General features: G+C 48.9%; 9 protein-coding genes across 9 annotated transcripts; 2 read left to right on the top strand and 7 right to left on the bottom strand.

Moving 5' to 3' along the window:
• Positions 1-41: 41 nt before the first annotated feature.
• On the top strand, positions 42-4,102 carry F5891DRAFT_556388 (uncharacterized protein). The gene is made up of 8 exons (XM_041372244.1): positions 42-227; positions 293-358; positions 413-538; positions 597-713; positions 777-1,858; positions 1,908-2,411; positions 2,465-4,009; positions 4,059-4,102. The coding sequence occupies exons 1-7, from the start codon at positions 89-91 to the stop codon at positions 3,875-3,877; spliced, it is 3,447 nt and encodes a 1,148-aa protein (XP_041231802.1). The 5' UTR covers positions 42-88; the 3' UTR covers positions 3,878-4,009; positions 4,059-4,102.
• Positions 4,103-5,879: 1,777 nt separating this feature from the next.
• F5891DRAFT_556356 (uncharacterized protein) lies at positions 5,880-6,829 on the bottom strand. Its single transcript, XM_041372243.1, has one exon. It carries the CDS (start codon positions 6,741-6,743, stop codon positions 6,051-6,053), a length of 693 nt encoding a protein of 230 aa, XP_041231801.1. The 5' UTR covers positions 6,744-6,829; the 3' UTR covers positions 5,880-6,050.
• An 85-nt stretch (positions 6,830-6,914) lies between these two features.
• F5891DRAFT_1004668 (tRNA-guanine(15) transglycosylase-like protein) lies at positions 6,915-8,204 on the bottom strand (the record flags this gene model as incomplete). The annotated part of the gene is made up of 1 exon (XM_041360358.1): positions 6,915-8,204. A coding segment is annotated over one exon (1,290 nt), but the record flags the coding sequence as incomplete, so codon positions are not given.
• A 1,311-nt stretch (positions 8,205-9,515) lies between these two features.
• F5891DRAFT_942311 (uncharacterized protein) lies at positions 9,516-10,045 on the bottom strand (the record flags this gene model as incomplete). Its single annotated transcript, XM_041374409.1, has 3 exons — positions 9,516-9,668; positions 9,718-9,840; positions 9,908-10,045. The coding sequence occupies 3 exons, from the start codon at positions 10,043-10,045 to the stop codon at positions 9,516-9,518; spliced, it is 414 nt and encodes a 137-aa protein (XP_041231799.1).
• Positions 10,046-13,111: 3,066 nt separating this feature from the next.
• Positions 13,112-15,400, bottom strand: F5891DRAFT_556284 (uncharacterized protein). Its single transcript, XM_041372242.1, has 2 exons — positions 14,929-15,400; positions 13,112-14,867 (listed from the first exon to the last, which is right to left on the bottom strand). Exons 1-2 carry the CDS (start codon positions 15,071-15,073, stop codon positions 13,234-13,236), a joined length of 1,779 nt encoding a protein of 592 aa, XP_041231798.1. The 5' UTR covers positions 15,074-15,400; the 3' UTR covers positions 13,112-13,233.
• Positions 15,401-16,110: 710 nt separating this feature from the next.
• F5891DRAFT_1101567 (uncharacterized protein) lies at positions 16,111-17,312 on the bottom strand. The gene is made up of 2 exons (XM_041363588.1): positions 16,626-17,312; positions 16,111-16,575 (listed from the first exon to the last, which is right to left on the bottom strand). Exons 1-2 carry the CDS (start codon positions 17,194-17,196, stop codon positions 16,451-16,453), a joined length of 696 nt encoding a protein of 231 aa, XP_041231797.1. The 5' UTR covers positions 17,197-17,312; the 3' UTR covers positions 16,111-16,450.
• A 708-nt stretch (positions 17,313-18,020) lies between these two features.
• F5891DRAFT_1101566 (uncharacterized protein) lies at positions 18,021-18,745 on the bottom strand (the record flags this gene model as incomplete). Its single annotated transcript, XM_041363587.1, has 2 exons — positions 18,021-18,575; positions 18,629-18,745. Coding segments are annotated over 2 exons (243 nt in total), but the record flags the coding sequence as incomplete, so codon positions are not given.
• A 68-nt stretch (positions 18,746-18,813) lies between these two features.
• Positions 18,814-21,718, top strand: F5891DRAFT_1004635 (kinase-like protein). The gene is made up of 12 exons (XM_041360357.1): positions 18,814-19,404; positions 19,460-19,484; positions 19,540-19,607; positions 19,668-19,774; positions 19,826-19,855; positions 19,910-20,192; positions 20,249-20,322; positions 20,375-20,455; positions 20,505-20,720; positions 20,771-20,918; positions 20,974-21,288; positions 21,340-21,718. The coding sequence occupies exons 1-12, from the start codon at positions 18,937-18,939 to the stop codon at positions 21,484-21,486; spliced, it is 1,962 nt and encodes a 653-aa protein (XP_041231795.1). The 5' UTR covers positions 18,814-18,936; the 3' UTR covers positions 21,487-21,718.
• Positions 21,715-24,222, bottom strand: F5891DRAFT_1004632 (uncharacterized protein). The gene is made up of 5 exons (XM_041360356.1): positions 24,087-24,222; positions 22,641-24,026; positions 22,448-22,586; positions 22,012-22,398; positions 21,715-21,955 (listed from the first exon to the last, which is right to left on the bottom strand). Exons 1-5 carry the CDS (start codon positions 24,141-24,143, stop codon positions 21,831-21,833), a joined length of 2,094 nt encoding a protein of 697 aa, XP_041231794.1. The 5' UTR covers positions 24,144-24,222; the 3' UTR covers positions 21,715-21,830.
• Between the last annotated feature and the right edge of the window lie 453 nt (positions 24,223-24,675).

The following is a 24,675-nucleotide window of genomic DNA, read 5'->3' as shown; positions in this document are numbered from 1 at the left end:
AGAGAAACACACTAACTCAGCCAAACAATCTGCTTTTGGCAGGCACCTTGACCTCTGATGCTATAGCGGTCAACCTGAGCTTATCACCATGAATCCCACTCAACTGCCGCCGACAGAGAAGCGTAAACGCGGTCGTCCAAAAGGGTCAAAGAATGGACCCAATGCGGGCACTGTGGGCTGTCCAGTTGGACGCCCCAGGAAGGATGGAATTTCACGAAACACACCAGGTGAGCCTCGAAATGTGACCTTCATGTGCAACTTGCTGCTAACATATATCCTGTGTAATCTGTAGCATCTTTACATTCTACCTCTCAGGCTGCAGAGGCAGGGAGTCATCATAGTGACACCAGGCAGCCAGGTAAGTCATTTTCACACCAATGCCGTCTGTAGTGCTGATATGCTCTGTCTTTAGTGGAACCACGCACTCATGACTTGGAATTGAGCACAAGCACCAGCCCCTCTCCGTCTGGACGTGAGTCATCCCACGCGGACTCAGATCAATCATTACGTGCGCCAACGAGCACAAGTGTCATTCATGGTGAGTTTCAACATCAAAGTCATGAATTTGTGCACTGATTTTGATATTGATATGCTAGATATCTTTGATGGAGAGTCGGACATTGAGCCAGTGCGAGTTGTTCCGCAGCCAAGCACTGCTCCTGCGTCAAGTGGTGCGCGCAATCTTGAGACTCGTAGTGTGATTGACGACTCAGGTATGTACAACTGATCAATACTATATTTGAGAAGTATTTACTAACAGTAACTCTTATGCTTAGATCAGGCTGCAAGCTGCAATAATTCACCGAAGCAATCCAACAACCAGCTGCTCTGTGACTACAATGACGATGACAACGACAACGACAACTTCTTTTTTGGGGCGGATGCAGAACTCGAGTGCATGATTGATGAATTTTCTGCCATCGGTGACGACAACAACAACATTATTCAAGATGTTCCGACCACGGCAGCACCTGATTCATCATTGCCAGAACATGCTTCCTCAGCCAATGGTACCAAGACCAAGGTACCGCGTGCAACCATGCCAACATGGCTTGCAGACGAGTACGCAGATGCCTGCACTCGTCTTGATTCTGACATCGCAAAGACCGGGAGACCAGTGTGTTACGAGAGTGGGCAGTTCACCATGACTGCACCTCCGCTGGTATTTTCCCGTGTCGTCCCTTTTGAGATTGAGCCCCGAGACTTCTACCGGCCGCGTTTTTTTGTATGGCTGCCCCACCTCTTCCAGCGCATCCCTTGTCCAAATTGCAAGGATGCAAACCGGCGGTCCAAGAGGGGGCAGCCAGTCATGCTTCGCGTTCTCGGCTGGCCACAGCAGCCACGGCGCGTTGTTGATCTTGAGCACTTGGTGTTCATTATTGGACACCGATATTATTGTGGGCACGAGGAGTGCAAGAAGACATTTCAGAGCTGGTCACCTACAATCTTGCAAGCCATACCACCACCACTAGCAGCCCTCTTTCCATTCCACCTAACGTATCGAAGTGGCCTGACAGACCGCTTGGTTGGTGTCTTGCGAGCCTCATTTCAGAGGGGTATTGGGCCATCACCTTTCGCCAAGAACATACGAATGATGCACATTCGCCATTACGAGCAGTTGCATGTTCAATACCTAGAGACCGTCCGTCAGCGCATGCAAGCAAGTGCATCTGGGCTCTTGCCACCACATCAACCCTTTCCTCGCTGGAACGACCCCAGTGGATATGCCGGATATGTTCCTACGCACCGATTTTTTCGATGTTTTTATAACTCACTCATTGAACGACATGCTGCGGAGATGGACCAACATATGGCCATGCAGTCTGCTGAAACACTCAGTCATGACCATAGCTTTAAGGTCCGTCTACATGATTTATTCAAAGACTTATTGACTCAGAACAGAACAGGTGACAGGCATTCTCGGTAAAGTCAATGGTGTGGCAACATTTGGTGCCCTCCATACTGCCTGCAATGACTATGGCGAGTGTCGCAAGATGACACTCACGCCAACAAAGGGACATGATGACTGTATGCCTGCCCTTGCCGAGATTCCTGTGACGCTTGCGAAATATGGGCATGCACCTGTCAAGATTCTATTCACGGATAATGTCCGCGGTGATAAGTCAGCCCTCGAGAGAGCATTTCCTAGTCTTCTCTACAGTGTAAATCCTGTTCCGAGTTTGGGATTGGAGGATTTAGTAGTACCTGATGGTTGGCATGTATGTCGTCTTGGGACAACCTATCAGATCAATAACCGAATGAATTGCCTCATGGATGAGCTACAAGTTGATGCGGAAAAGGAGCTGCATGTTGCATTTGACCTGGAGTGGCCAGTAGACCGAGAGACAGGAATATACGGCAGAGTTTCCCTTGTATCATTGGCATATGATAAGGCCATCTACCTTATTCCGGTATGCTTGATGGTCTGCAAAACTTTGCTATCATTTCTCACTGAAAATCACAGATCAGTCAATATGTGCAAGACAATGGATTTCTGAAGCTGCCATCATCCCTTTTGGTAGTCTTGCGCTCGAAACGAGTCCGCAAAATTGGTGTCCAAGTCAAAGCAGACTTAACTCACCTATACAAGGACTGTGGCTTTGCTGATTCCACGAATGAACAGCCATTCATTGGTGCTCTCGAACTCGGGTCAATGGCCAAGGATCGAAATGTGACGGATCACATGCGCATCAGCCTTGCAGACTTAACAGCACTTGTGCTTCACCGAAATCTGCCAAAGGACGCATCTATTCGAGTTAGCACAAAGTGGGATGATCCTGTGCTGTCACCAGAGCAAGAGAAATATGCCGCATTGGACGTCTATGCAGCTTCAGCTATTTTCGAGTCTTTCTCGGCTATCCCTTCTTGTGGTCCAGTGACATTGTCAATGCCAGTCAGCACCCAGGTTCAGCTCATGTCACGAAATGGAGGACTTGCAGTGGCATATGGCCACATAGCTCGTCACCAGCCAAAACAGCTGGATGGGGTAAATGTATCAAAAACTCGTATTGTTATCACTGTGACGTCCATCCTTGTCCCTGCCTATCTTGTTCGAGCAGATCTGCGACCTAACCATCAAGAAACCCCAATTTCGAATCTTGCTACTAAATCACCCTTCCCGCTGCTGTGCTATCAACGGGATCTTCGAACATGCACCAGAACCAGTGAGACAACACTGCAGAATAGCACCACAATACTCCCATCATCACCATATGAGCCTCATGATTCACCTTATCTTCAAGTTGACGAAATCGAGGACTCGGAGCCTACAACAGACTTGGATGTTGGCGAGTGGTTATCACATGACAGAGATTCTGGTGTCCCAGAACAGTTGGCCAGTGATGCAGAAAAGGACCTGCATGGGCTCTCTCAGATTGAATCACTCGCGGAACTTGTTTCCCATAATGTCACCATTGAGAGCAATGAAGTACGCTCTCGAGTTCTTGGGGATATCTGGCACCTCATGGACCAGTTTAAAATTTCCATTCACCATGGTCTCCGCCGTCCTTTCAGCCGTGCCCTTCGAGATGCTATATTCTTACCAGACCCTGTAGATCTTGCTGCTGTCGAAGAAGTACTGAAAAAGAGGAACACGTGTTTTCGCCAGATGGTCCTTACCAACTCGGACTGGGTGTGGCAGCGCATCAAGCGGCTGGTTCCACCTCCAGAGATATTGGCACCTCGTGTCACTGAAGTACTGCAGACCTATGGCCCACTGAAGGATGCCGTGACTGGCCAGCCTCTTTTCAATGATGCATCATGGGAGAAAGCTCGTCTAGTCATCGAGAACATTAAATTAGGTTACTACTCAGATCCCCCAGGTCACCATTTCTACACATTGCAGAGAACGGACAAGCTCGGTCTCAACATCTATTGATGCTCACGTGGAACCAATAATGTTGAGGGCGGGATTCATCAGAACATCATCCGACGATTTGGTTCATTCAATGCATCACCCCAGTTGACCGTGAATTTACTTCGCGACTACACATTGACGCATAATCTCGAGGTGTGCTTAACATTATCAAGTACTAGAACATTGTACTCAATTACTACAGGTCGGCACCGTGAATCGAACAGGAAAAATCTATCTCGGCTCTTATGACATCTGGACTCGCAACCAAATTGCACTCCTTGTGGATATTACTGCCAGTGTGGTGCGGCCGTCATACCAGGAGTGCGGTCAGGCAACTTGGCTCAATGGAAATGATTTTGAGCCTGCAAACGAGTCATTCGGCATCCTACCTGTTGCTGCAGCCACTCGCGCAAAACTAGGAATGAGTCAGTATCGAGATGACTATGCAAAAGGTTGTAAGATAAAGCATGAATACCTGGCGAGGCACCAGCAGACTCTTGTTGCTATTCTGCCGATCCATACTGTGGAGGAGAAGGCTTTGTACCGCCTACTCATCAAGAGTGTCACAGGTCAGTTTGCAGGGCGGAAGCAGCCAAACTGGGTAGCTCTCGCACAGGAGTGGCAGCATCATGCAAATGGCACTCACATATTTTATAAGGTGCGTATAGCACCATCCATCGCCAGTCATCCACCTGCTCATTTCTTTTGCAAAGCTTCCTGAACAACTCAAGTCATATTATAAGACCTGGAATAAGCACCAAAATGAGCATAACTCAGTCGAGCAGAACAATAGCGCTTACCTAGAGTTGCAGTACAGCAACCCTGCACTCCCAGGACCTCATGGACAAAAGCGGCCTGCAGAAGAAGAGGCAGTTGCACCCGTTAGAGTGAAACAGCGCGCGCAAAGGACATGCAAAAAGTGTCATAAATCTGATTGTCCAGGAGCGTTCAAGAGCCGGCCCTGCAAATACAAACAAGTAAGCATTTTATGCTCAAGTGCTATCAAAGAAATGACGAGGGAAAATTTTAGTCGAACATCAACTTGAACAGCCAGCAGAGACTTGACGCACCGCAACGAAACATTTGAAGTCACACGAACGCACAGCTGGCGTCGGAGCCCCGATCAGGAAGCACATTTGCCCAGTCACCACTCGAAACAAGCACCTGGGTAAATACGTCAGTGTCGAGCGGGCAGCTACAAACACAGAACGTACCACACACCATAAACATGCCGCCCTACTACATGTATTTGCACCCTCCAAGACTGGCGCCGGTGCTATATCCTGGCTCGAGCTCTGAGTCAGCAGTCTTCCGCACAGCAGACTCGCGCGCGCTGCCAGTGCACTGCATGTCTGACGGCTCCGTCAGAACAAGCGCAGATGCTCAGTCATCCTCGAGCATGGGTACTAGGCAGGTCAACTTGAACTTACCTGTGCCTTCTGACAGTGGTGCCGAAGGTAGAGAATGATGGGTTGAACGAGGTGGTTGAGTTGAAGAGACTCGGAGTGGGAAGGTAGTAGCTAGTATTGGGGTAGTTACCCAGATTTGATGGATTCCGGGGAACCTCAGCTCTCAGTGTTTATGACATTCACATCATAATTGAGAGCCTAATCAGACCTGATGTCGTTCTTTGTAATCAGCGTTCTTGAAATATCGAAGCGTGTTCAGGTATAAGTACATCTTAAACCATCCTTCCCCCCTTCCTCCCTCCTCCCAATTTATTTTCTTTTCTTTTATTTAATTTTTGGAACTCGCAACATATATAGTTCAAGTGCCCTCGTACTAGCAGTAGTATAGATCCGCTATGTTGTGATAGTGCATGTTATTGTTATGTCTCTGTATGGTACACCGCCCGGTGATAGCACCACTAGTATGTATATTGCGGTAGATTGAGCAAAGGAGGCAATCGGCCATGATCACAGCCTACCGTACCCCGGGCCCGTGCTGTATTTGCTCCGAGTCGATCCAAATGCTTTTGAATATGGATGTAGTCTAGTTAGTCCAAAGCGACACGAGGGATTTAGTATTAGTATGCAACAGCCAGCTCATTGTGAATGGAAATGAAATGTCATTGTCGAGTCGGACTCCTACCAAGGTATATCATATATGACTGTATATGACTACTTACTGGGAGACCAGATGCAAGTACGTGTGCTACGATGAGCCTCGATTTCTTCCAGTAGGGCATGATTTGTTACACGGTATTATTATTGTCTCTTTCGTCATCCTGTAGACGCTTGAGGCAGTGAAACACCGCATGAATGCCTTCCCGCACAGCATCCACGTCCTCAGCCACAACCCTGCCAACGACCAACGAGCTCTTATCAGGATGCCACCGCAATATAGAGCCGCGGATCCTACTCTTCCTCGTAACAGCATTACTCCGCACAGAAAGAGACTCGAACAAAAACTCCGAAATCGCAGGTAACGTGAAAGCACCGGTATCTCTGGGAGAAGGCGCTGTCCGAAGCGGCCACGGGATATCTGCGAATGAGAGAGCTTTATCTGATGCGGCCAGCGCTTTCCAGCGCTCATCGTAATCCCTCCATCTGTCCATTTTTGTCTTTTCTTCTTCTTGCAGCTTGAGCTCCGCGCGAATACGTTCTGTGCGGGATTTATCGCGGCGCCCTTGTGCGTCGCGTAGAACTCCGCCGCCTCGAACCCACTCTATTTCGCTCATCTCTCTGAGCTCCCGTTCCTTGTGAAGTCGGTTGATACGTTCTTCATCGTGCGGTGGTTTCTCGCTACGCGTCTCGTCCCCTTTCCCAGGTGTGCTTTTGTCAACGAATGCTTCTTTGGTATCGGGGGACTGAGGTATAGATGTGGGGTATGGTCTTGACGTGCCTGATATCGGAGGAGGAAACGCGAAGTACCCTTTTGTGCTCATGCAGGATGTCAATCAATGCAGATGGACGACAAGGTTGAACATGTCTGTTGATTATGTCATCCTAGAAACGGCCATCATCTGCTATCTGCCATCTTCTTGACAACACGAAGTAGGAACATGTATGTATTATGATAACGGGAATGCATATAACCGACGTCATTAGATCAAAACTCACTGTACCTCATTATAATGTACCGATCGGACTTTCTTGTCTTTCTGTGCCTCCCGTGCCAATCTTCCTTTACCCCGTGCGTACTTCACGTCCTTCCAGTTTTCCCGAGCAGTATGGAACACCGACATATCCCCATCGTAAACCTCTTCGAACTTCGTGACTTCTCGCGAAAAAATGGCTACTGCTTCATGCTGATCAGCATGACCCGAAAGAATCGTTCGCACTCCAGTAAGCAGGGCATCAAGGACGGCAACGTTATGTGCGACAAGGAGTGTGTGTGCAGACATCTCGTGGGTGTGTAAGAGGTGGTGCAGGTAGGCTCGTGTGAAAGGAGGTGAAAATTGTTCCTGGCTCGTGCCGTCGTCTAAATGCCCTCGGTGCGACTGAACGTCAACTTTGCTGTGGTAAATAGGAGACGTGGGGGCAACTGGAGAGCATGCAGCGCAGGGGCAAACGGGAGTTTTAGACGAAGATGCTCTATCGCGGCCAGCGAGGAAGGCGTTTGACAACCTGACGAAGTCGTGAGCGTACTTTGCATCGTACAGGTTGTGACCAATATCGCGTTTGCGATGGTCTGGACTGCTGTCGTGACTGCTGGGTACCGGAAAAACGAAATCGAGAGCTACTCCGATATCAGCTGCTTTTACAGCCCATCCCGCATCGAATACATCGACTCCAACATCTCTGATCAAACGCAGGATTTCATGAGGGGATCGAACATCCGTGACGAGGCGTGGCTTTGCGATCGGGAGTGGATCTAACGATGCACGGAGGAGCTCATCCAGCATGGGGGAGAGGAAGGAAAGAGGCTCGATCATGCTGGACGAGAGCGATGTGGGTGTATGAGCCGCGTTAGGCGTTGGCGCCTGTGCCAATGATTCCGAATTCTGTAGAATCAGAGAGCTCTCTGCGATTTCGATGCCTCCGTCCTTATCGTTGTGGGTCGACGAAGGAGCTGGTCTGACATGAAGGGCGGCTAGGTCAAATGCATATCCAGCTACTCCTTCATCCAAACATAACAGTGGTGTCACGGCGTCTGCTTCCAACCCATGAAGAGTCTCCATGAGGCTGTGCGAAAAGGCTCTCCTTGCGGAGGTCGAAGTGCCACCAGCCATATGCACGAAGACGTTCAAAGCAGTAGGAATTGATTCCGTGGATGACTCATCCATCGCAGGACGCAACAGATCTGCGAGCCAAGCCGCACTGCGCTCGATGCTTTTCGTCATGCGCTTCTGCGAGTGCGGGGCAGCAGTAAAAGGCGTATCGCTGAGAGCAAACTGCGATATCAGGCTGCATCGTCAGAGCATACGATCGCCAGTCCGCAGGCGTGACCTAAAAATGAAAATGAAAAGCCTTGATAGAGGAGACTCTACCTTCATAAAACGAATAATCACCTTCCTCACGCCACGCATGCATGAAGCTGAAACATATAAATTCCCGTTTGGTGGCATCTCTCGAGCATCCAAAGGATCGCGAAGCGAAAGCGAAACGATGTATCTCGAGCTGTCGAATCCGAAGAAATCATGTAATGGTTGCGATCCCGTTTGATAAGTGGGTACTGGGGGTGTTTGCTCGAGGCTTGAAGTCGCAGATCCGAAGCGTTATTTCACCATACGGGGATAGAAGGGTAAGAAGACAACTCACAATGACTCAAAAGAGACGTTGATCCAGCTGATACCATTTGCAGAATGGACATGGTCCCTTGAGAAGTGTGGAATTACACCGCGAGATGTTCCGATGAGAAAATTGGGTGTTGGGATGTCGATGAGATGGTTGGATGGAGTATCGGATGGTCGTGTCAGGCACAGCCTACCGACGCGGGGCCCGAACTGTTTTCTTTGGTCCAGGATGAAAGTGAGTTTGGGAAAGCGTGAGCCGACGCGCTGGCCTCCTCCAGGTTGTGTCTGAGCCATCGCGAATGTGGTGATCTAATGTTGGGATAGATGCAGCGGCGTTTTTAGAGAAAAGTTATTATCTTGTAGTAAATATGGGTTATGGTACGAATTGCAGAGCGCTGAACTTTAGGCTTGAACATGAAAAATTGAAAGGGGTCGCCTTCAATATTCAATTTGTATATTGGGACCAGTGCTTATCGCAGATCGGAGTCCAATCGGAGCTATTAGATACTTTTTTTTCCCCATTTTTCTACCCCCGCGGTGTTCCTGAAACTCCCCCGAGACTCGAGTCATGATGCATGATGGGGAACAAAAACAAAAATTCGGACGAGTCATTTGAGCTACGATCTGTATGTACATCATCAGTAGCCATCTAGGATAAACCAACGGAACAACAAAGAGCCATGCAGATTAAAAATATATATGAAAACAATGCCACTTCCAGATCCATAAATTGCAATAAAAACTTGATGTCGAGTGTATAAGTACTCGAATGCAATGCCTGAATGTGTGATTGAAGGTGAGAAAACAAAAAATAAATGTAATGCCCGATGATATGCTTAGTGGTATATGCTCGATGCCTGATCAATGAATCAGGATGCTAAGTAACAAAAAATGCTTGGTGACAGCTGTGAGGACGTGTGTCAATCAAAGATAGCCGGAGGATGAAACGGCATACATGTCAAACGAAGGGATATATCGCTGCTAAGCATCGTCACGAAGGAGACACAGTTTGGGCTGCCAACTCCCCTGTGACACGCGGTGTAGTGAGACGAGAGCGAGATGCTCGATGCGGATTCCAGTGGGACCGATACGCCATATCGAATTCGGGGGATCGCATGGAGTTTTCGCATGCTCCTGTTTAGGGGTGAGTAAACTTCAAACACGATACTCTTAACAGGCTGACCTTGAAGAAAGAGTGAACAGCGCCCGCAATTTTGACCGCCAGTCTTTCGCGTGTGTTCGGCGACCTTGTTTTCTTCCAGTCTTTGGAAGCAATTTGCTTCGTAAAAGATGGGTATCCAGGCCACTGATAGATCACATCATATTTTCGTAAGCAATGCGTGGCGAGTACCTCAATAAGACGGATCCTTTACCTCAATGCGAATAGAGATTGTATCCCCAGATATGTCCGAGATGCGGTCATCACGTGCCTGGAGGTGGGTTGTCTGCCGATGTAGCAACAGTTCCAAAGGGATGCCAGCTCCCTCTGCGACGTTGAAAACGACTGGCATTCCACTTCCGGTGATGAAATGAAAAGCGTGTGTGGTCCCTACATTGTACAACTGTTGGGGGACTGTCGAACCTCGACCAGGAACACTTGACGAGATTGATAAGGTCGTACTAGTCCCTCCAGACGACGACGACGACGAGTGGACGTCAGAGGCGCCGGAGATGCGCGGTGCGACCCTCCGTCCGTGCTGCACGATACTGTTAATGATATCCCCACCAAAAATCATAATATTACACACCAGCATATCATCCGCTGAAGATTCCAATGGACGTTTTTGCGACGGGGAGATGGGGGATTGCCCGGAACCTGTTCCTGTCATGGAATCCGGGCCGTAGAAGCCTGGGCTCTGAGACGCCCTGTTTAGGGGTGTTGCTCGGGAGTGGCTGTGAGCGGTCACACCGCTTGTATTCAATGGACTTAACGTTGAGGGACCGCTAACATCCGACGCTACCATCGGGCTGTATCGCGGACTGCTTCGTAAACTTGACGTCATCGGGCTTGTGAGCTCCGTAGGTGGGGCGGGGGGCAACGTCGTGGTCAAGTAAGACGGGGGTTCTGGGAAGGGCAGTCCTACACGATTGTCCCTGATGAGCTCCTGTGGCACAGGAGCCGACAGCACGGGATCGAATGGCGTCTGGTACAGGTATCCAGTGTCATGCATCTCATGGAACGGGAGTTGATGGAAGTAATGCTGTGGATACTAGAAATCATCATAAGCGATGACATTCATCGCTTCTAGCTGGTAACTCACTGGTAGATTCGGCGGTACGCCACCTGCAAAGTTGTCATACATTTGTGGCGCATGGTGCTGGGGGTTGTACACGTAGTCGTCTGATGGAATCTGGTCATAGGCGTCTTGTGGGATTTCGTGGAATTCATGTGCGCCACCGAAATCAGTGAAGACGTCCTCCTGATCACTGTGGGGAGGGTAGCTATACATTGATATAGCGCTTTGAGGGGTTTGAGATATAGAGGCTATGGTCGCTCACGATGAATTGGAAGAGGACATGAGGGTGGAAGAGATGAGATTGAAGAAATATGGGAAAAGCAAGCAGTCCGTGATTTAAAGGATGCCAATAGCCACCGCCACAGAGAGCATTTTGACGGGGCCACGAGATGTTACGAAATACGAGCTTCGAGGATCGGTAAAAAGGTCAATAAATGCAGTGCAACCCACACATCCAAAAACAGCACACGCAGTGGATTTGGAGGGTGAAGCGGCGGAAGCTGAGAATGATACGAAATAGTGCCCAAAAGGTACATGGCGTCCGGGGGCTGTGACTTTCAGTGCCGACGAAAATTCGGGCACTAGAAAAATGAGGAAAAGGTCGAACAGGGCGGCAGACCCCAGAATCAGCATGTGGGGCGGAAGGCACTATTCGTTGGCAGGCTGGCGCGCTCAGCCCCATAATGACGATACGTAAGGTCGAAGCGGAGGAATGCATCGCTTCACTGCAGGCTGGACGGGGAACGTGGTTGCACGGGCAACAGTCTTGGATATGTACACCCCTGAGTAGGGCAGCAATGTGTACTTCATTTACATTATGAGGCTTCAGTACTCAGTCGAGTGGCGAGTCACGGTAGTCAGAAACCATCATTGATCATCATCAGGAAATACAAAGACTGCCTATTACAGAATTCAGGACGTACACACACATATAACAAGTTGACAACGCACATACAAACAGGACCAGGGCCATGAAGACCATAGGATATATGCTTGAAAATGGTTTGCAGACGGTCCAAGCACAAGGTTCAGCCTCTCATGCCACATGATACATCCTCGGATCGCAGATGGAGAAGAAGTGTGCTGCGGTTGCACTGGATTTTTCTCGTTTTGAGAAGCATTCACAAGCGGGCCCTAGCGCATCGTAATTGCAGCGGTGACTAGTCCACCAGTCGAGGACAACAAAAAGCGCGTGTATGGTTGTCAAGAATGGGATAAGTTCGGGAGAGTTCGGGGTCTCTGCTGTGGGTCCCAACAACTGTTACGTAAGTGAATTTTAACACAGCATGGTATTAATTACTCACCGTTTCCGCAGTTCGCACGCACACAGACAAGAATGCAGCTGTATCTTACTAGAAGCATCTATATCCATTTAATTGAATGGCCACTGGCCAGCCCGCCTCTGGTGAAGGAGCGTTATCACCGTCCTTGGGTTATATCCAGTGGGCAAATGATCATTGTTCGACATCAATACGTGGCGATTCTTTTTCCCCCTTCAAACCACCAGCGAAATCGTATCACACTGAATCTTGCCACCTTAACTTGTTTGCAAAGTAGCCGAAAGTTCGATGAACAGACATTCATTCAAACATCCACGGTACGTCTCTCGGCTGAATAAGAATGTTGGTCGCTGCGTTACATTGCAATTTGTAACATGAGCGACAGTTTCCACCAGCAGATCATATATAGGTGCATGTCAATTTTCAAGTCTGCAGACCTCCAACAAATCACATGCATGCGCCCCATCCTTTTCCAGAATGTATTGATCGCACTGTCCGCACAGCAAGAAATTTTCATTGATTCTCATACGAACGTTAACATTCTAAACTGCGGATGTGCACATTCACGGCGGAGATTCCGACACCGGTGTACAAAATATTGTCATCTTTGCGACGTCTGACTCCAACGTCAAAGAGGTGCACAGCCCCTTCTGCGGACTGATAACGATCGACTATCGGACTCACGATCAACTTGTCATTTCCACAAAGTCTAGATTATCGCTTACGGCACGGTTTTCGCCGACTCATCGTGACACTCGTATACAAATGACTGCGCCTGTCCCCCTTTGCACCGCTTTTCTGCCTGTCTCGAAGAGCAGAACCAGGGATGCATTTTGTGGACAGCAGTTCAAACTACTGGAAACCAGGCATCATATGCAAACCACAAAACCCCCGCGTAAAGCCAAGTAAAGCTGTGCAACGGTATAGCAATTCGCTCCCGAATTTGCAAACAACGAACAGCCAGAACTTTGTTTTTTCTTATCTCAGACCATATACGCAATCCAACAAATCGAAATTCTAACATCGGTCGTCTCTTCATCATGTCGTATCCGTCAATCGTAAAGACAAAGTGTAAACGAAGTAATCAATGCGGGGGTATGGAACACATGGCTACTGGTACAGTGTCGATATTGACAAAACTATCATGCGGGAATATTATTTCATCTTACTTTGACCCTCTTTCTAGTTCGATAGAGCGGAATTCTTCATTTCCCTCAGGCGAGGAATCACATCCTGGAACGCCGCCGCCTCCCAGTCGCCCTCGTGACTCTGCATTTTGACAATGACACCGGTGCTGTCTCTCTTGTCTTGTAACATCGGAGGCATACGCCCCTTTCCAAGTTTTGTTGCGGACACTGTGAGGGTCGGCGATGAGGTGTTTCTATGTGTGTAAACAGACTTGGATATCGAAGCAACAGACCGAGATGAACTCTTCGGTCTGCGCAAGCGAATTATCGAGAACGCCTTCTTGCTACTGTGCGGACTATCCCCGCTTTCGGAGGAAACAGCCGAAGAAGGACCCAACCAGCTTGAAGGAGGATTCCACGCCCATTTTGCAGAGGGTAATTTGGGGGCTGGGGTGGCTGGTAACTGGGTCTGATGCGAAGCAACCGTTGTTCGTGTGTTGATTCGTGATAACGAGTACTCGTCAGGCGCTTGCGTGTATAAGGGCGATGGTGGTGGAAGTTCAAGCTCATCGTCTAACGAGAGCGGAGGTGAACTTGGGCCTGCTGATCTGCTGCTAGCTGTGAGAGAGGATTTCCGATTGAGGAACACAGATTTTTCAGACGTCAAAGTGTTGGGTATGGGGAACAATGATGCCGGCTCATTGACAGACGCTAGCCGAGCTGGCGTCTGATGTGTTTTGTGGGAACGCGCAGATGCCGCTCGCGTGAGAGATTGTTCGTGGGTCATGGTTGTAGGTGAGGGAGAAGGAATGAGAGTTTGTGTTCGCTGATGCCTTTTGGCCTTCTTCGGAATGACCTTGAGTGGTGGGGGTAGCTTGGGACGACCAAAGAATCCCTCGTCTACAGGGAAGATGGAAGCTGGCTCCCTGTTTGCATGACGCTGAGGGCGCCCGGAGGCAACAGAAGTTTGCTTGCTCAGCTCACTTGAGTCGCCGGGGGCTGTCCGAGGCCTTTTCGGACGAGTAGATGAAGGAGTGTGACTCTGGTTTGACTGTGAAATAGAAGGGCGACTTGCTACCGATGGGGACGATGGAATAGGTGGCTCTCTATTTGAAGTGCTACTGCCACCTTGGACAAATATCGGAGCTTCATCAGGAGCAGTGGACACGGGAGTGGCGATCTTCTCGACTGGATCCACATGATTAGCCTGAGCCGTTGCTGAGGGGGGTAATGGAGCGAAGTGCACATTGGCGGAGGTGATATTTAGAACTGGCAGCTCGATGTTAATAGCATGATCTGATGCCACGAGTGCGTTCCCTCGAGACGATTCGTGCCTTGGCTTAGACGAGGCGGGACTCGTGTTGTGTGATAGCGAGTGTTGGAAGAACATGTCCGCTCGAGGAGATGCTGGCTTGTCTAACTGTGACAGCACTGCTTCACTACCCGCAACTTGAGGTTGCGTAAGGACAACAGGAGTCGTGAGGCCAAGTTCTCGTAGATTGTCTTTGATGGACTTGAATCGGGGAACATCAGGGACAGTGTTGACTCTGCTCTGAGGAAAATTCGGCGTGAAGGCCTGCGGAGCAGATTGTACTCGCGATAGATTCGGCGTCAATGTCTGTGGAACGGATTGTACCCGTGATAGATCATGTGTGGGTGCAAGTGGCTCGCTGGGGGTATGCGAGAGTGCTAAATGATGCAAATAATCAGTGTTTTTACTTCACGCAAGATACGCATTTATGATCCTTACCCTCTGTTGCGCTGGGTCGCTCTATCGCACATTTTGTGGACCTCTTGGGTGACCACGAAAAGAAGCTGGAAAAGAATCCCTTCTGCGCCGCCTTTGCCATCTGTTCTGTTTTTGAATCCGCGCTCGGTGATGTAGGTATGACCATTGTGAATGACGATTCCTGGGAGAGTCGATCTGTTGCATGCAGTTGGTGTCAACAACGGCGACTTTCGTTGCCTCGCCGTGAACACGGGTCAGTGAGAAAGCCTCTTACCTGCGTGGTTAATCGGTTTATCTGAAACGTAGTGCGCCAACCAGTACGCCTTATGCTGCTATGTTCATGGAGCGAAGAGCAGAGGAAAGGACAGAAACGCTAGCGGGGATAGATAACAGGTCCACAAGATCAGAGCCCGATAGTTAATAAATTCGTAGCTGTCCTGTTGGTATAGATTGACTATATATACGCTTGTGCCCCCCTAGCTCCTCAGGAAGGATGACCCCAGGCTGGGAAGTAAGAAGTACTAAATGACTGATGGCAGCCTTGGATACCGATTCCACGTTGCTTCATAGTATCGAGAGCCTTGACTACGACAATGCATGAAATGAACGTGCACTTGGTTTTCGCTTCCCGCGACTATCATATTCTTACCGATGTTATAACAACAGGCTCTGGTGGCATCACCGTGGAGCCCACAAGAGAATCCCAAGAGTGCAACATGTTTCAGCCCATTGACGAATGTTGAGTGACAGTTGGCAAGTTAATCATGATGATGATAAGTATCGATTCAGGATGGTTGCAAAGTAACCACATACGTCATATGTTACAGCCCAGCGCCAAAATCCAGGGGTCGATACTTAGCTGGATGACTTCCCGTGGGGCTGAATGATGGATTAGGATAAAGCGCTGGGATCAATCTGCAATGATAGGAATCAAAAATACGGCTAGGCTTTGGGATCAATGCAACCGATCGCCTAAGCTCGTAGTCGAACTTGGCAGGAAACAGCTGGTCTTGCGAGTCAAGTTGGACGTGCCACGAGGCTGATGTGGCGACAACATGACAGCCTGGTGGCATGAAGAGGCAGGTAACATTATTAGTAACAGGCAATGTGCACAAAGGTCATGTGATGTTTATTAGGCACCCGATCGTTTCAGTGGGAACAAAGTCGGAATATAGATAGACTGTTACCCGCTGCCACCCACCGCCACTGTGCAGCCAATCAGTCGTTCTAAGTGATATTATTTTTACCTGACTGCTGCAAGATAAAATACGGTTGCGATCGGCGATCAAAGGTTAACGCAATGACGTAGAAATCAGCCTGTGCAATCCACAAAACGAATCAAAGGTGTATTACGAACTGATATACTCATATGAGTTAAAGATAACAAAAGTTGTCCATAATGCCAAAAGTCTTTGTAATCAAAGGTCCGTATCGACTGTTCATGAACGCGAGGCTGATGATGTGACTGACAGTGTCTCCTAAACATGACAAAAATAAGAAAGTGGAATGCAACGAGCTGCTGAACGTGCATTGACAACGTGTCCTATATTCGCCGCAAGAGAGCCGAGCCAGAGACGAACATCACCATTAAGGTAGCGATGAGGGCAATGAATGTGGGGTGGGCAATGTGCTGCGACACAGCGCTAGAACAACCTGCACAAGACCAGCCTTTTCGAACGAGTCAGTAAAAATATAGCCGCCGTGTAGACGTCGCTTACCGCTGGTGATAGGAGTATAAGCCTGCGGCGTATACAGCGCAAATTGCAGCGCGCTATTGGGCGTGAGCACACCCGGCTCGCGTACAGCATCAGGCCCTCCGTCTGCCCAAATTTCGAGAGTGTATTTTGCCTGAGCGAGCGGCAGGTTGGGATGGCTGGTTTGGTAGGTGTATGGGTCCCAAACAACGCTAGTGGCAGTTCCAGGAATAATGCCATTCGTTGGACCAACAGGGTATGTGTTTCCGTTCTCGCAGACAGCGGAAACTGTCAGGTGAGTGGGGGTGGCTAAGATGTAGCTGAAATTCCATCCAAACGTGATGAACTGGTTCTGAGCAATCTTGAAATAAGAAGTCGACTGCTGGGGCGGCTGGGTGATGGTAAGAAGCCCTGCAGGAGCTGATTGGGGGATGGATAGAAACGAGGCAGAAGTGCCCGACGCAGTCTGCGACTGTGAACCTGACACGGTGGATCCAGACTGAGTTTGAGACAGCGATTGGGATTGAGATTGGGATTGACTCTGGGACTGAGGCTGCCCTCCCTGTTGTTGACGCGCTTCCAGCTCGACTTTCATCCTGAGCTTCAAACGACTGTTAAAAAATCAAAGAATGACAGCAAACGAAGACGACAAGATACGGCGACCACGGGCAATTAGGCGGGAACAAGCGGCGAATTTATCAACGGAAAAACGTTGTTCGGGTCTGGCTCTTCGGTAATAGCAATTATTTTTCTTTATGAGCTCGACTTCCTTTTTTGGACGATGACTAGAATCTTGATAACCATGCACAGATCCTATGCATCTTGCTAGTGACGCCACCGAACACACTTCATCATGAATAACATCAGTCCGACCAGGCCCATTGCTCAAGCTTCAAGTTTGAACTGCGATACTGCCCACTGCCAAACTGCGCTAACTAATACGACCACGTCTCATCACTGCAACCATCCCTTATACAATATCTAAAAGGAGCGCTGTTTAGTCCACCTTCCTGTAATAAAAGATAGAACCCACTTAGACGACTTCTACGAAATCATAGCCCATTCAGGCGACATCACGGCCCTGGATTGGGTGGGACAATCATACAATTTCAACAGTTGTCTGCCAGCCGACATTTCCTTAAGGCTCTGTCGTGTACACTGCCAGTACCATCTTTACTGGAAGATGATATGCAGAATTTGGTCTCCACATTGCGAATCAACATTGTGGCTGTAGAGGCGGCTTTGAAACTGTATGTCCTTCTTGGGAGCCTCAGTTTTCCTCGTTTCGCAAACGCCAGACTGCAATTGCCTCGCATCGCATTTCCTCTCACAGAAGTCGGGTGGAGGCCTAGGGCGCTAGATATTTTACTAGCATGGCGTCAAGGCAGGCGGGCTACAAGACCTGCTGGTCACGATGGAAGACAGGCTTGTTCAATTCTCGCCAGCAAGGCGTGCTCCGAGACAGCAGATATTCTTGCTCGTCCGTCCATGAAATCGGTATAGTCTCGGGCTGGTTAACTTTACAGACGAGACGCAGAGCGTAGAAAATCTCGAGCCTGGGTCTCCATCAGATGATACGTTTGGTGACTGTCCCGGATACAACGAGTCGGCTACGCGAGAGTTAAGGTCGATCATTCGCCTCAGACAGCCTTGGCCCTTTCGGCGCGCTTTTGCTAGCGCAGCAATGGGGTTTCCTTCCTCGCGCGCTGCCTTCGCTTGTTTAAATGACTCCAATCTTCGCCAACACCTACGTCGGCTGCTGTGAATCGAGGTAGTCCTAGTAATCCAGACTTCGAGATAGTAGAGGCGGGTCAGGCCTTACGTGGAGGGTAATACAGCCTGTTCCTCTCATGCAGCTTTGGTCACCGTCTGAAGCCGATAGTCGATTTCTGCTTGTGAGAGCGTTTGCTTGGTGCAAAACCTTTCAACCTCCCTTGAGTTCAATAGCTCCGGGAGCACCACTCTTTTTAATACCTGTGTTATGAGATTGAGCACACCAACCAAGACCTAAATAACTATTAACTGACTGTAGAGACTGCTCTGGACGGGGTGGTTGAGTGGAAGGAATCGCTGTCTGTTTTCAAGTCAAATTGTAAATATTGTCCATGGTCGACAATGGTGTGGCCACGAGATAAGAGAAGGTTGGCCATGTGCCCTCGAATTTCAAATTTCGAAACTCAATAATATGCTGACTAAGACGACATGAAGGAATCCGACATCATCGCTTCACTAGTACTGGTGCTGGAGTGGTGTCTGTCAGCCAACGCAACTTCTTACCAGGACGACCATCCAGAACCACAACTGTTCGACTACTTGCTAGCCTCAACGGTGTACCATGTTTGACGAAAGTCAGCCACCCTCTCCGAACCAGCCGGTTGTCGCGTTAGCTCCTCTGGAACCCGAATGGCAGCCAATCTTCCAGGCCTCTAATCAGATCGTGTTGTATAATCCAACATCTCATGCTCTGTCTATAACAAAGACCTCTGGTTCACTAGATTTTCCAGGCTCGTCATCGTGTCCCTACTGCCATCGTCCTCTTCCCAATGGATTCGATAGAAATGACTCTTCTGACAATATTCGGTCCGATTTTGGATCACACTCCCGAGCGTCAAATTACTTCCAGCTTCTTGCTGCCGCAAATCAGACGTCCTCAAGGCAGTCTAGCCCCCCTTTGATGAGTGGCAGTGGGAGCCGACATGGTGCTTTCCCTCCAGAAACTATGGCAGAAGGTTACTTTAAGGCTTTTTTCCAGGAAGAGTATCGATTAGGAATGGGGGCAAATGGAAGTGTATATCTCTGCCAGGTCTGCTGAATTGCACTGCACCCTTATATGACTATTTCTCAAGTCCCGTGGGCAGCATGTTCTTGATGGGGAACCACTTGGTTAGTATTTTGCATGCAATAGTCAATGATTTAACGTGCTGAACGAACATCTTAGGACATTTTGCCGTTAAGAAAATTGCGATAGGAGAGTCCCACTCTTATCTGCTCAACATACTGCGAGAGGTTCGTAACTGTGACGATATGTTGACATATCATGCACGCTGACATTAATGTGCTATCAAGATTCGCCTTCTCGAGTCTCTGCACCATCGCAATATAGTAACGTATCATCACGCATGGCTAGAAACTTATCAGTTCTCTGCTTTTGGTCCGAAAGTGCCCACCCTACAGTAAGTACGGAAACGCCAACCAATGACAATTGATTTACCATGACTGCGCAGCGTTCTCATGCAATGGGCCGAAGGTGGAAGGTAACACCCTCGAGTATAAAGATATGACTATCATTATTGAAATTCGGCTATTAGTTTGGATGATTTCATTGAACTTCGCCTGGGACGTTCAATTGGACTTCCACACATGCAATCCTCTTCATCGCCTGCTCCTGACGATCCGACTCCATCTGCACGCATCCGTGCATTTCGTGCGATGAAGCGTGCCCCACCAGAGGAACGCGAGCGATTACGCCGAGAAATGGAGGACCAAATCCATAGCCGCAGGAATCATCCCTCATGGAAAGCTGTCCATCTTCTCAGTGCAGAGGAAGCGCGAAGTTTGTTTGCTGACGTGACACACGGATTAGCCTTCTTGGTGCGTTCTGATCGATGTTCCAACGTTGACGTACCGATGATGCTTGGTATCTGAAGCATGATAAATCTATTCTTCATTTGGACCTCAAACCTGGTAACGTGCTACTGACTTGGGATGAGGGAACGCTCATGTAAGTGCGTTTTGTTTGGTTGTAGTGCTAATGTTAAGATCGCTATGTGCAGCCCTCGAGCAATGTTATCGGATTTTGGAACCTCCCGAGATATGGTACGGTCGAGTGGTGTTCGATCAGGTAATACGGGAACGTGAGTATCCGGTCGCCATTGCTTAACTTCAGCCTGCTCAATCCAACAGTCTCGAATACGCTTCGCCAGAGTCCCTTCCATCACCTCTTACAGGAGTTCTCCGACAAGTTGACTCGAAATCTGACATGTGGTCTCTTGGGATGATCCTGCACAAGATGCTTTTCTTCAAGTTACCCTTCCGCTACGCAACAGAAGGAGAAGCCACCGCATACGATGAAGCCGACAAGATGGACAAGCTAGAGCAGGAAATTTTGGGCTATACTGGGTGCGGTTGACTCTGAACCGCTTGTGATCTAGTTATAGACCAGCTCTCAGATTCCGATCAACGTCTGCACTTGCAACATCTTTCGAGTCCCGCAGTCTCCCGCGTTCGTTCCTGATATTGCTCGAAGGCCTCTTGAGCATCAACCCCTCTTCGAGACCCTCGTGCGAGCGCATAGTGAGCGCTATCCGAGAAGGACGAGTAAGCCGAATAACTTATCGCGCTTGATCATTTTGTTAATAGTCCATGTTTTCAGTTTGATCCTGTGGCGCCATTCATCCCTCCTTCCAACAAGTCTCTCATCCCACTGCGACGAATACCTGACGAATCTGGGACCGTTCAGAACGAACAAACACCCCCTGATGCTTCCCTGACGCCTGCAGAACACAAGCAGGAAGAAGTTGCCCAGGTATTGGACAGGAAAAGTCCCATGCTTCGTCTTCCTTCTCCACGTCCCGATCGTCGGGCTGACGTTGCGAACTTGATCGTAGAGAATCTTACTTTCTTACGCTGGCGATCACCGAAAATCGCGTGGGTTAACACACTGAAAGCCTGCATCCTTGCTGCGAAGGTACGTTTGAGAAAAGCACCTTTGGACATCGTATCAACAAGGCTATTGCAGACATTGTCGGCAGTATCTATGTGGCCCTCCCGCCCGGTCCTCCTCGGCATAATAGGACTTCTTGCCGTTCTAGATACGATGTTTGATGGTCTCGAAGCTTCTTTGGTGCTTGGGGTGCTGCATCTGGCGATAATTCGGTGGTGCTGAATTGGAATTTGATGCATTGATGACCCAATTATCTCTCGAGTTACATGATTATGATGTGGTATCGCCACTTTCAATATTGCGCGCCGCAGTTAGTTTCAGGAGCTACTGATCGGTAAAAGTGCCAAAAGTTGCTGTACAATATCATACCGCGTTGTATACACTATTGCGACTGTTTTACATACGGGAAGCGGGCACTACTTAGCCTCCGAACGTCGTTTAAACAATGTCGTCGGGTTACCACTGTCGAGCAAAAGTCAACGAGCAAGTACTATGGGTGTGTATGTTTTGTGCATATCTTATTCTCAATCAAGCCAGTAAAGGTATGAGACGAACCAAATTATCCATTAAATGGGCTGGGTGAGCGGTGGCTGCTTGTATTCTACTACTTTGAAGCCGTCTCCCCTTTTGATTACGTTACCCGGGCCTACTGCGAGGCGTGAAACCAGCGCTTCTTGAACAGCAGACAATACTAAAAACGAGCAATTGAGTATCCTGCTGTCCCTATACAAGCACAATCATCGTTACCTGCTTCTTCTTCCCTGGCAGCCGGCCACTGGAAAGCTAGTGTAAGACCCACCCTCGGACTGAGTACTATGCATTCCTCTCGACCTGCTCTGAGTTTGAGGGCCATCAGGAGATGCTTTCCAGGCAATCCCCTCAGCTCCTTGAGCATGGCGGGATCAAACCGGGGGTCGAACATATCAGCATATTGTTCAACTGGTCGTGCAGAGAAAGTGACCGGGTAAGCTGAAAGGTCTGTTTCCAAAACTAAACGTTCAATATCCTCTGGGTAGTCTTTTCGTGCTCGTTCCATGGCTTCTTGTATTCGGTCAGCGTATAGCGAATAGTTGAAAGTTTCCACAAGCATGATGAGAGGAAGGCTACCACGAATGCGTTTGGACCCGTCAAAACCTTTGAAGAGTCGGTTAGTACATGTCATATGTGTGATTGAGAGACAGACCACCAGCCGAATGGAGGACAGGGCATGCAGTACGATGTCTGCTTTTCCAATCTGTTCTCTGGCAACCCCGGGAACAATATCGCGCGACGAAACACCCACAGCACCGATAGTGCGGTGGTCTATTGTTGTCATACGGACACTGGAGATGTCATAAGCCTATGGCGTACTGAATCAAACTAGCCCTCAAACGTACCTGTAAATTCGCACACTTTTGTTCGTAAAAAGGCAATGGACTGGTTTTCCTGCAGACATTGAGTATCTGGCGGGCCGCTTGCTGGACTAAAATCCATGTCTGTTGCACCTCATCGTCTTTCTTCGCGTGAGGTCCAAAACGAGCCATGTTATTGGCAGTTTGATCCATTACTTTTTGGAAGTGGTGTAATACTTTATGGTACATCAGAAATCGCGGAATGAGCTTGAGGACACTGGAGGCCATCTGTGGGCAGCGGAACCCAGCTTGCAGCACCAGCTGGATAAATCCGGCATCGAGGACCTGACATAGAGCCGGAATGCACGCCTCTGATTGACGCAGGATCACATCTATATAATCGAAGGTATCCTCCAGGATCATAGTGCATCTCTTTTCAGTCGAGGTTTCCGTCGAGGAATTGACTCTCACACCAGTGAGAACCGGCCATGTTTGAAGTAAAGCTGTCACAACATCCGAAGGTGCGCGGTGCAAGATGAGCTCTTCTTGGCACGTAGCGTCCATGATGCTGACCAAGGAGAGAAAGCGGATTAAAATTGATAAAGCATCGACAAATCCTAGCATCGCGGTCACAAACCCATAATTTGAAGTCGTGCGATTGTTCATGTCGCCGATCTTCCTCCCGAACCACCGAATATATCGTAGTGCCGACGCTACGAATGGTTCGTATCCACCCATTGCGTCGAGCAGGTTATGCAGAGTAGGCACAGCAAATGGTGCCGGAAGCGCCACTGGCATGCATGCTGTAATGATTCCGACCATAATCCTCCTCACGTGTCCCGTCATCTCATCATTGACGCCCTCCCTCCCGTCATGCCGAAAAGATGCGTCATGCCGGAGTAAATCCTCATCCTTCAATTTCCCGATATAAAGCCATAGCTTTGCAATGAACTGTTGAATAGACATGTTTGACTGGATCAGGTGCTGTCCTGCGACGGAGATTGCCATTTGTGAGAGGGCACGAGTTGTGATGGAGACTACCTCCACATCGCAGATGTCGAAACCTTCCGGAACCCTCCGAGGCGGGAAAGGTAGAAAATGCCGATACATGAACTGTAGCCATGGAAAGAGAGTGTCCCAACGTCGCACCAGTGCATCTGTAATCATCTTGTCCGCGAGACTTTCGCTGAGAACTCCACGCACGCTAGCACACGTTTGTACGATACTCATCAATGATAATTTGGCCAGTATGACGACTTTCTGTACATCATCAGTCGGTAGAGGTTGATCGGGTATCACAGCTGGGTCCAGATGAGCGTAAAAGATGGGGAGTAAAGTCATGTTCGCATCGACATCGGTGGAATTATCGACCCAATGGTAGAGTTTGCGGACATCATGCACCACGCCTTCCAGGGCTCCGTCTGTTGAGCGCTGGAAAAAGCCAGTTGACATCGTTTGGGATAGCCCAGGAGATTCAAAAACTTGATTTACCTGGATACGCTTGGGCAGATATTTCAAAGCGGTTCTCTCTTGTGCAGTTAAGGGCATATCGGTAGATTTTAGTACTGACAATGAACATTGGGCAGTGTAGGACGAAAACAGCTGTCAATGGTCGTAAACGTTCTCCAATGTAACTGCGGCATATGGTATAAACACATGAAGTCTTTGCTTGGAAATGTTGTGATGAGCGCTTACCTTCTCACTTAAGCGCCCCGATTAGTAGTTGACGAAGTTTTGATCAAGATTCAACAGGCCACACCACATCGACCAAAAGTTGACCAAAGGGTTATGGTCCCAACCGGACCTGAAAATTACTACGCATGCTGTAAAATCAGGCGAGGCTCTAACGTCTTTCCGGAAACAATACTCTGAACCCCTCGACGTACTCATCCATCTTATCCTAGTGATGCCCGTAATCAGAAATATGCTAAACACCAGACACCGCTATCTTCTTCGGAGGCTATGAGAACATAGGGATTGTCGATGGTTGTGCCCGCGACTCGAGCACGAGATTACGAAGGTCGTCTGCGCCAACTATTGGTCCAGTATATTGACCAAGCTTCGTCAAGATTCGAGAGGA

The sequence above is a fragment of the Suillus fuscotomentosus genome (genome assembly GCF_016647785.1).
Source record: "Suillus fuscotomentosus strain FC203 chromosome Unknown F5891scaffold_5, whole genome shotgun sequence".
NCBI lineage: Eukaryota > Fungi > Basidiomycota > Agaricomycetes > Boletales > Suillaceae > Suillus > Suillus fuscotomentosus.
This window is presented reverse-complemented; position numbering and strand designations above follow the sequence as displayed.

Coding starts and splice junctions, on each gene's coding strand:
- F5891DRAFT_556388 (XM_041372244.1), top strand. CDS start 89: ATGAATCCCACTCAACTGCCGCCGACAGAGAAGCGTAAACGCGGTCGT. Junction 228..292: donor AATTTCACGAAACACACCAG/GTGAGCCTCGAA, acceptor TGTAATCTGTAG/CATCTTTACATTCTACCTCT. Junction 714..776: donor TAGTGTGATTGACGACTCAG/GTATGTACAACT, acceptor TCTTATGCTTAG/ATCAGGCTGCAAGCTGCAAT.
- F5891DRAFT_556356 (XM_041372243.1), bottom strand. CDS start 6,743: ATGAGCACAAAAGGGTACTTCGCGTTTCCTCCTCCGATATCAGGCACG.
- F5891DRAFT_556284 (XM_041372242.1), bottom strand. CDS start 15,073: ATGGTCATACCTACATCACCGAGCGCGGATTCAAAAACAGAACAGATG. Junction 14,868..14,928: donor GCGACCCAGCGCAACAGAGG/GTAAGGATCATA, acceptor TGCATCATTTAG/CACTCTCGCATACCCCCAGC.
- F5891DRAFT_1101567 (XM_041363588.1), bottom strand. CDS start 17,196: ATGAAAGTCGAGCTGGAAGCGCGTCAACAACAGGGAGGGCAGCCTCAG. Junction 16,576..16,625: donor TTATACTCCTATCACCAGCG/GTAAGCGACGTC, acceptor TCGTTCGAAAAG/GCTGGTCTTGTGCAGGTTGT.
- F5891DRAFT_1004635 (XM_041360357.1), top strand. CDS start 18,937: ATGTTTGACGAAAGTCAGCCACCCTCTCCGAACCAGCCGGTTGTCGCG. Junction 19,775..19,825: donor CCGAAAGTGCCCACCCTACA/GTAAGTACGGAA, acceptor ATGACTGCGCAG/CGTTCTCATGCAATGGGCCG. Junction 20,323..20,374: donor TGGGATGAGGGAACGCTCAT/GTAAGTGCGTTT, acceptor CGCTATGTGCAG/CCCTCGAGCAATGTTATCGG.
- F5891DRAFT_1004632 (XM_041360356.1), bottom strand. CDS start 24,143: ATGCCCTTAACTGCACAAGAGAGAACCGCTTTGAAATATCTGCCCAAG. Junction 24,027..24,086: donor ATCTGCCCAAGCGTATCCAG/GTAAATCAAGTT, acceptor GGCTTTTTCCAG/CGCTCAACAGACGGAGCCCT. Junction 21,956..22,011: donor TGCCAGGGAAGAAGAAGCAG/GTAACGATGATT, acceptor GCTCGTTTTTAG/TATTGTCTGCTGTTCAAGAA.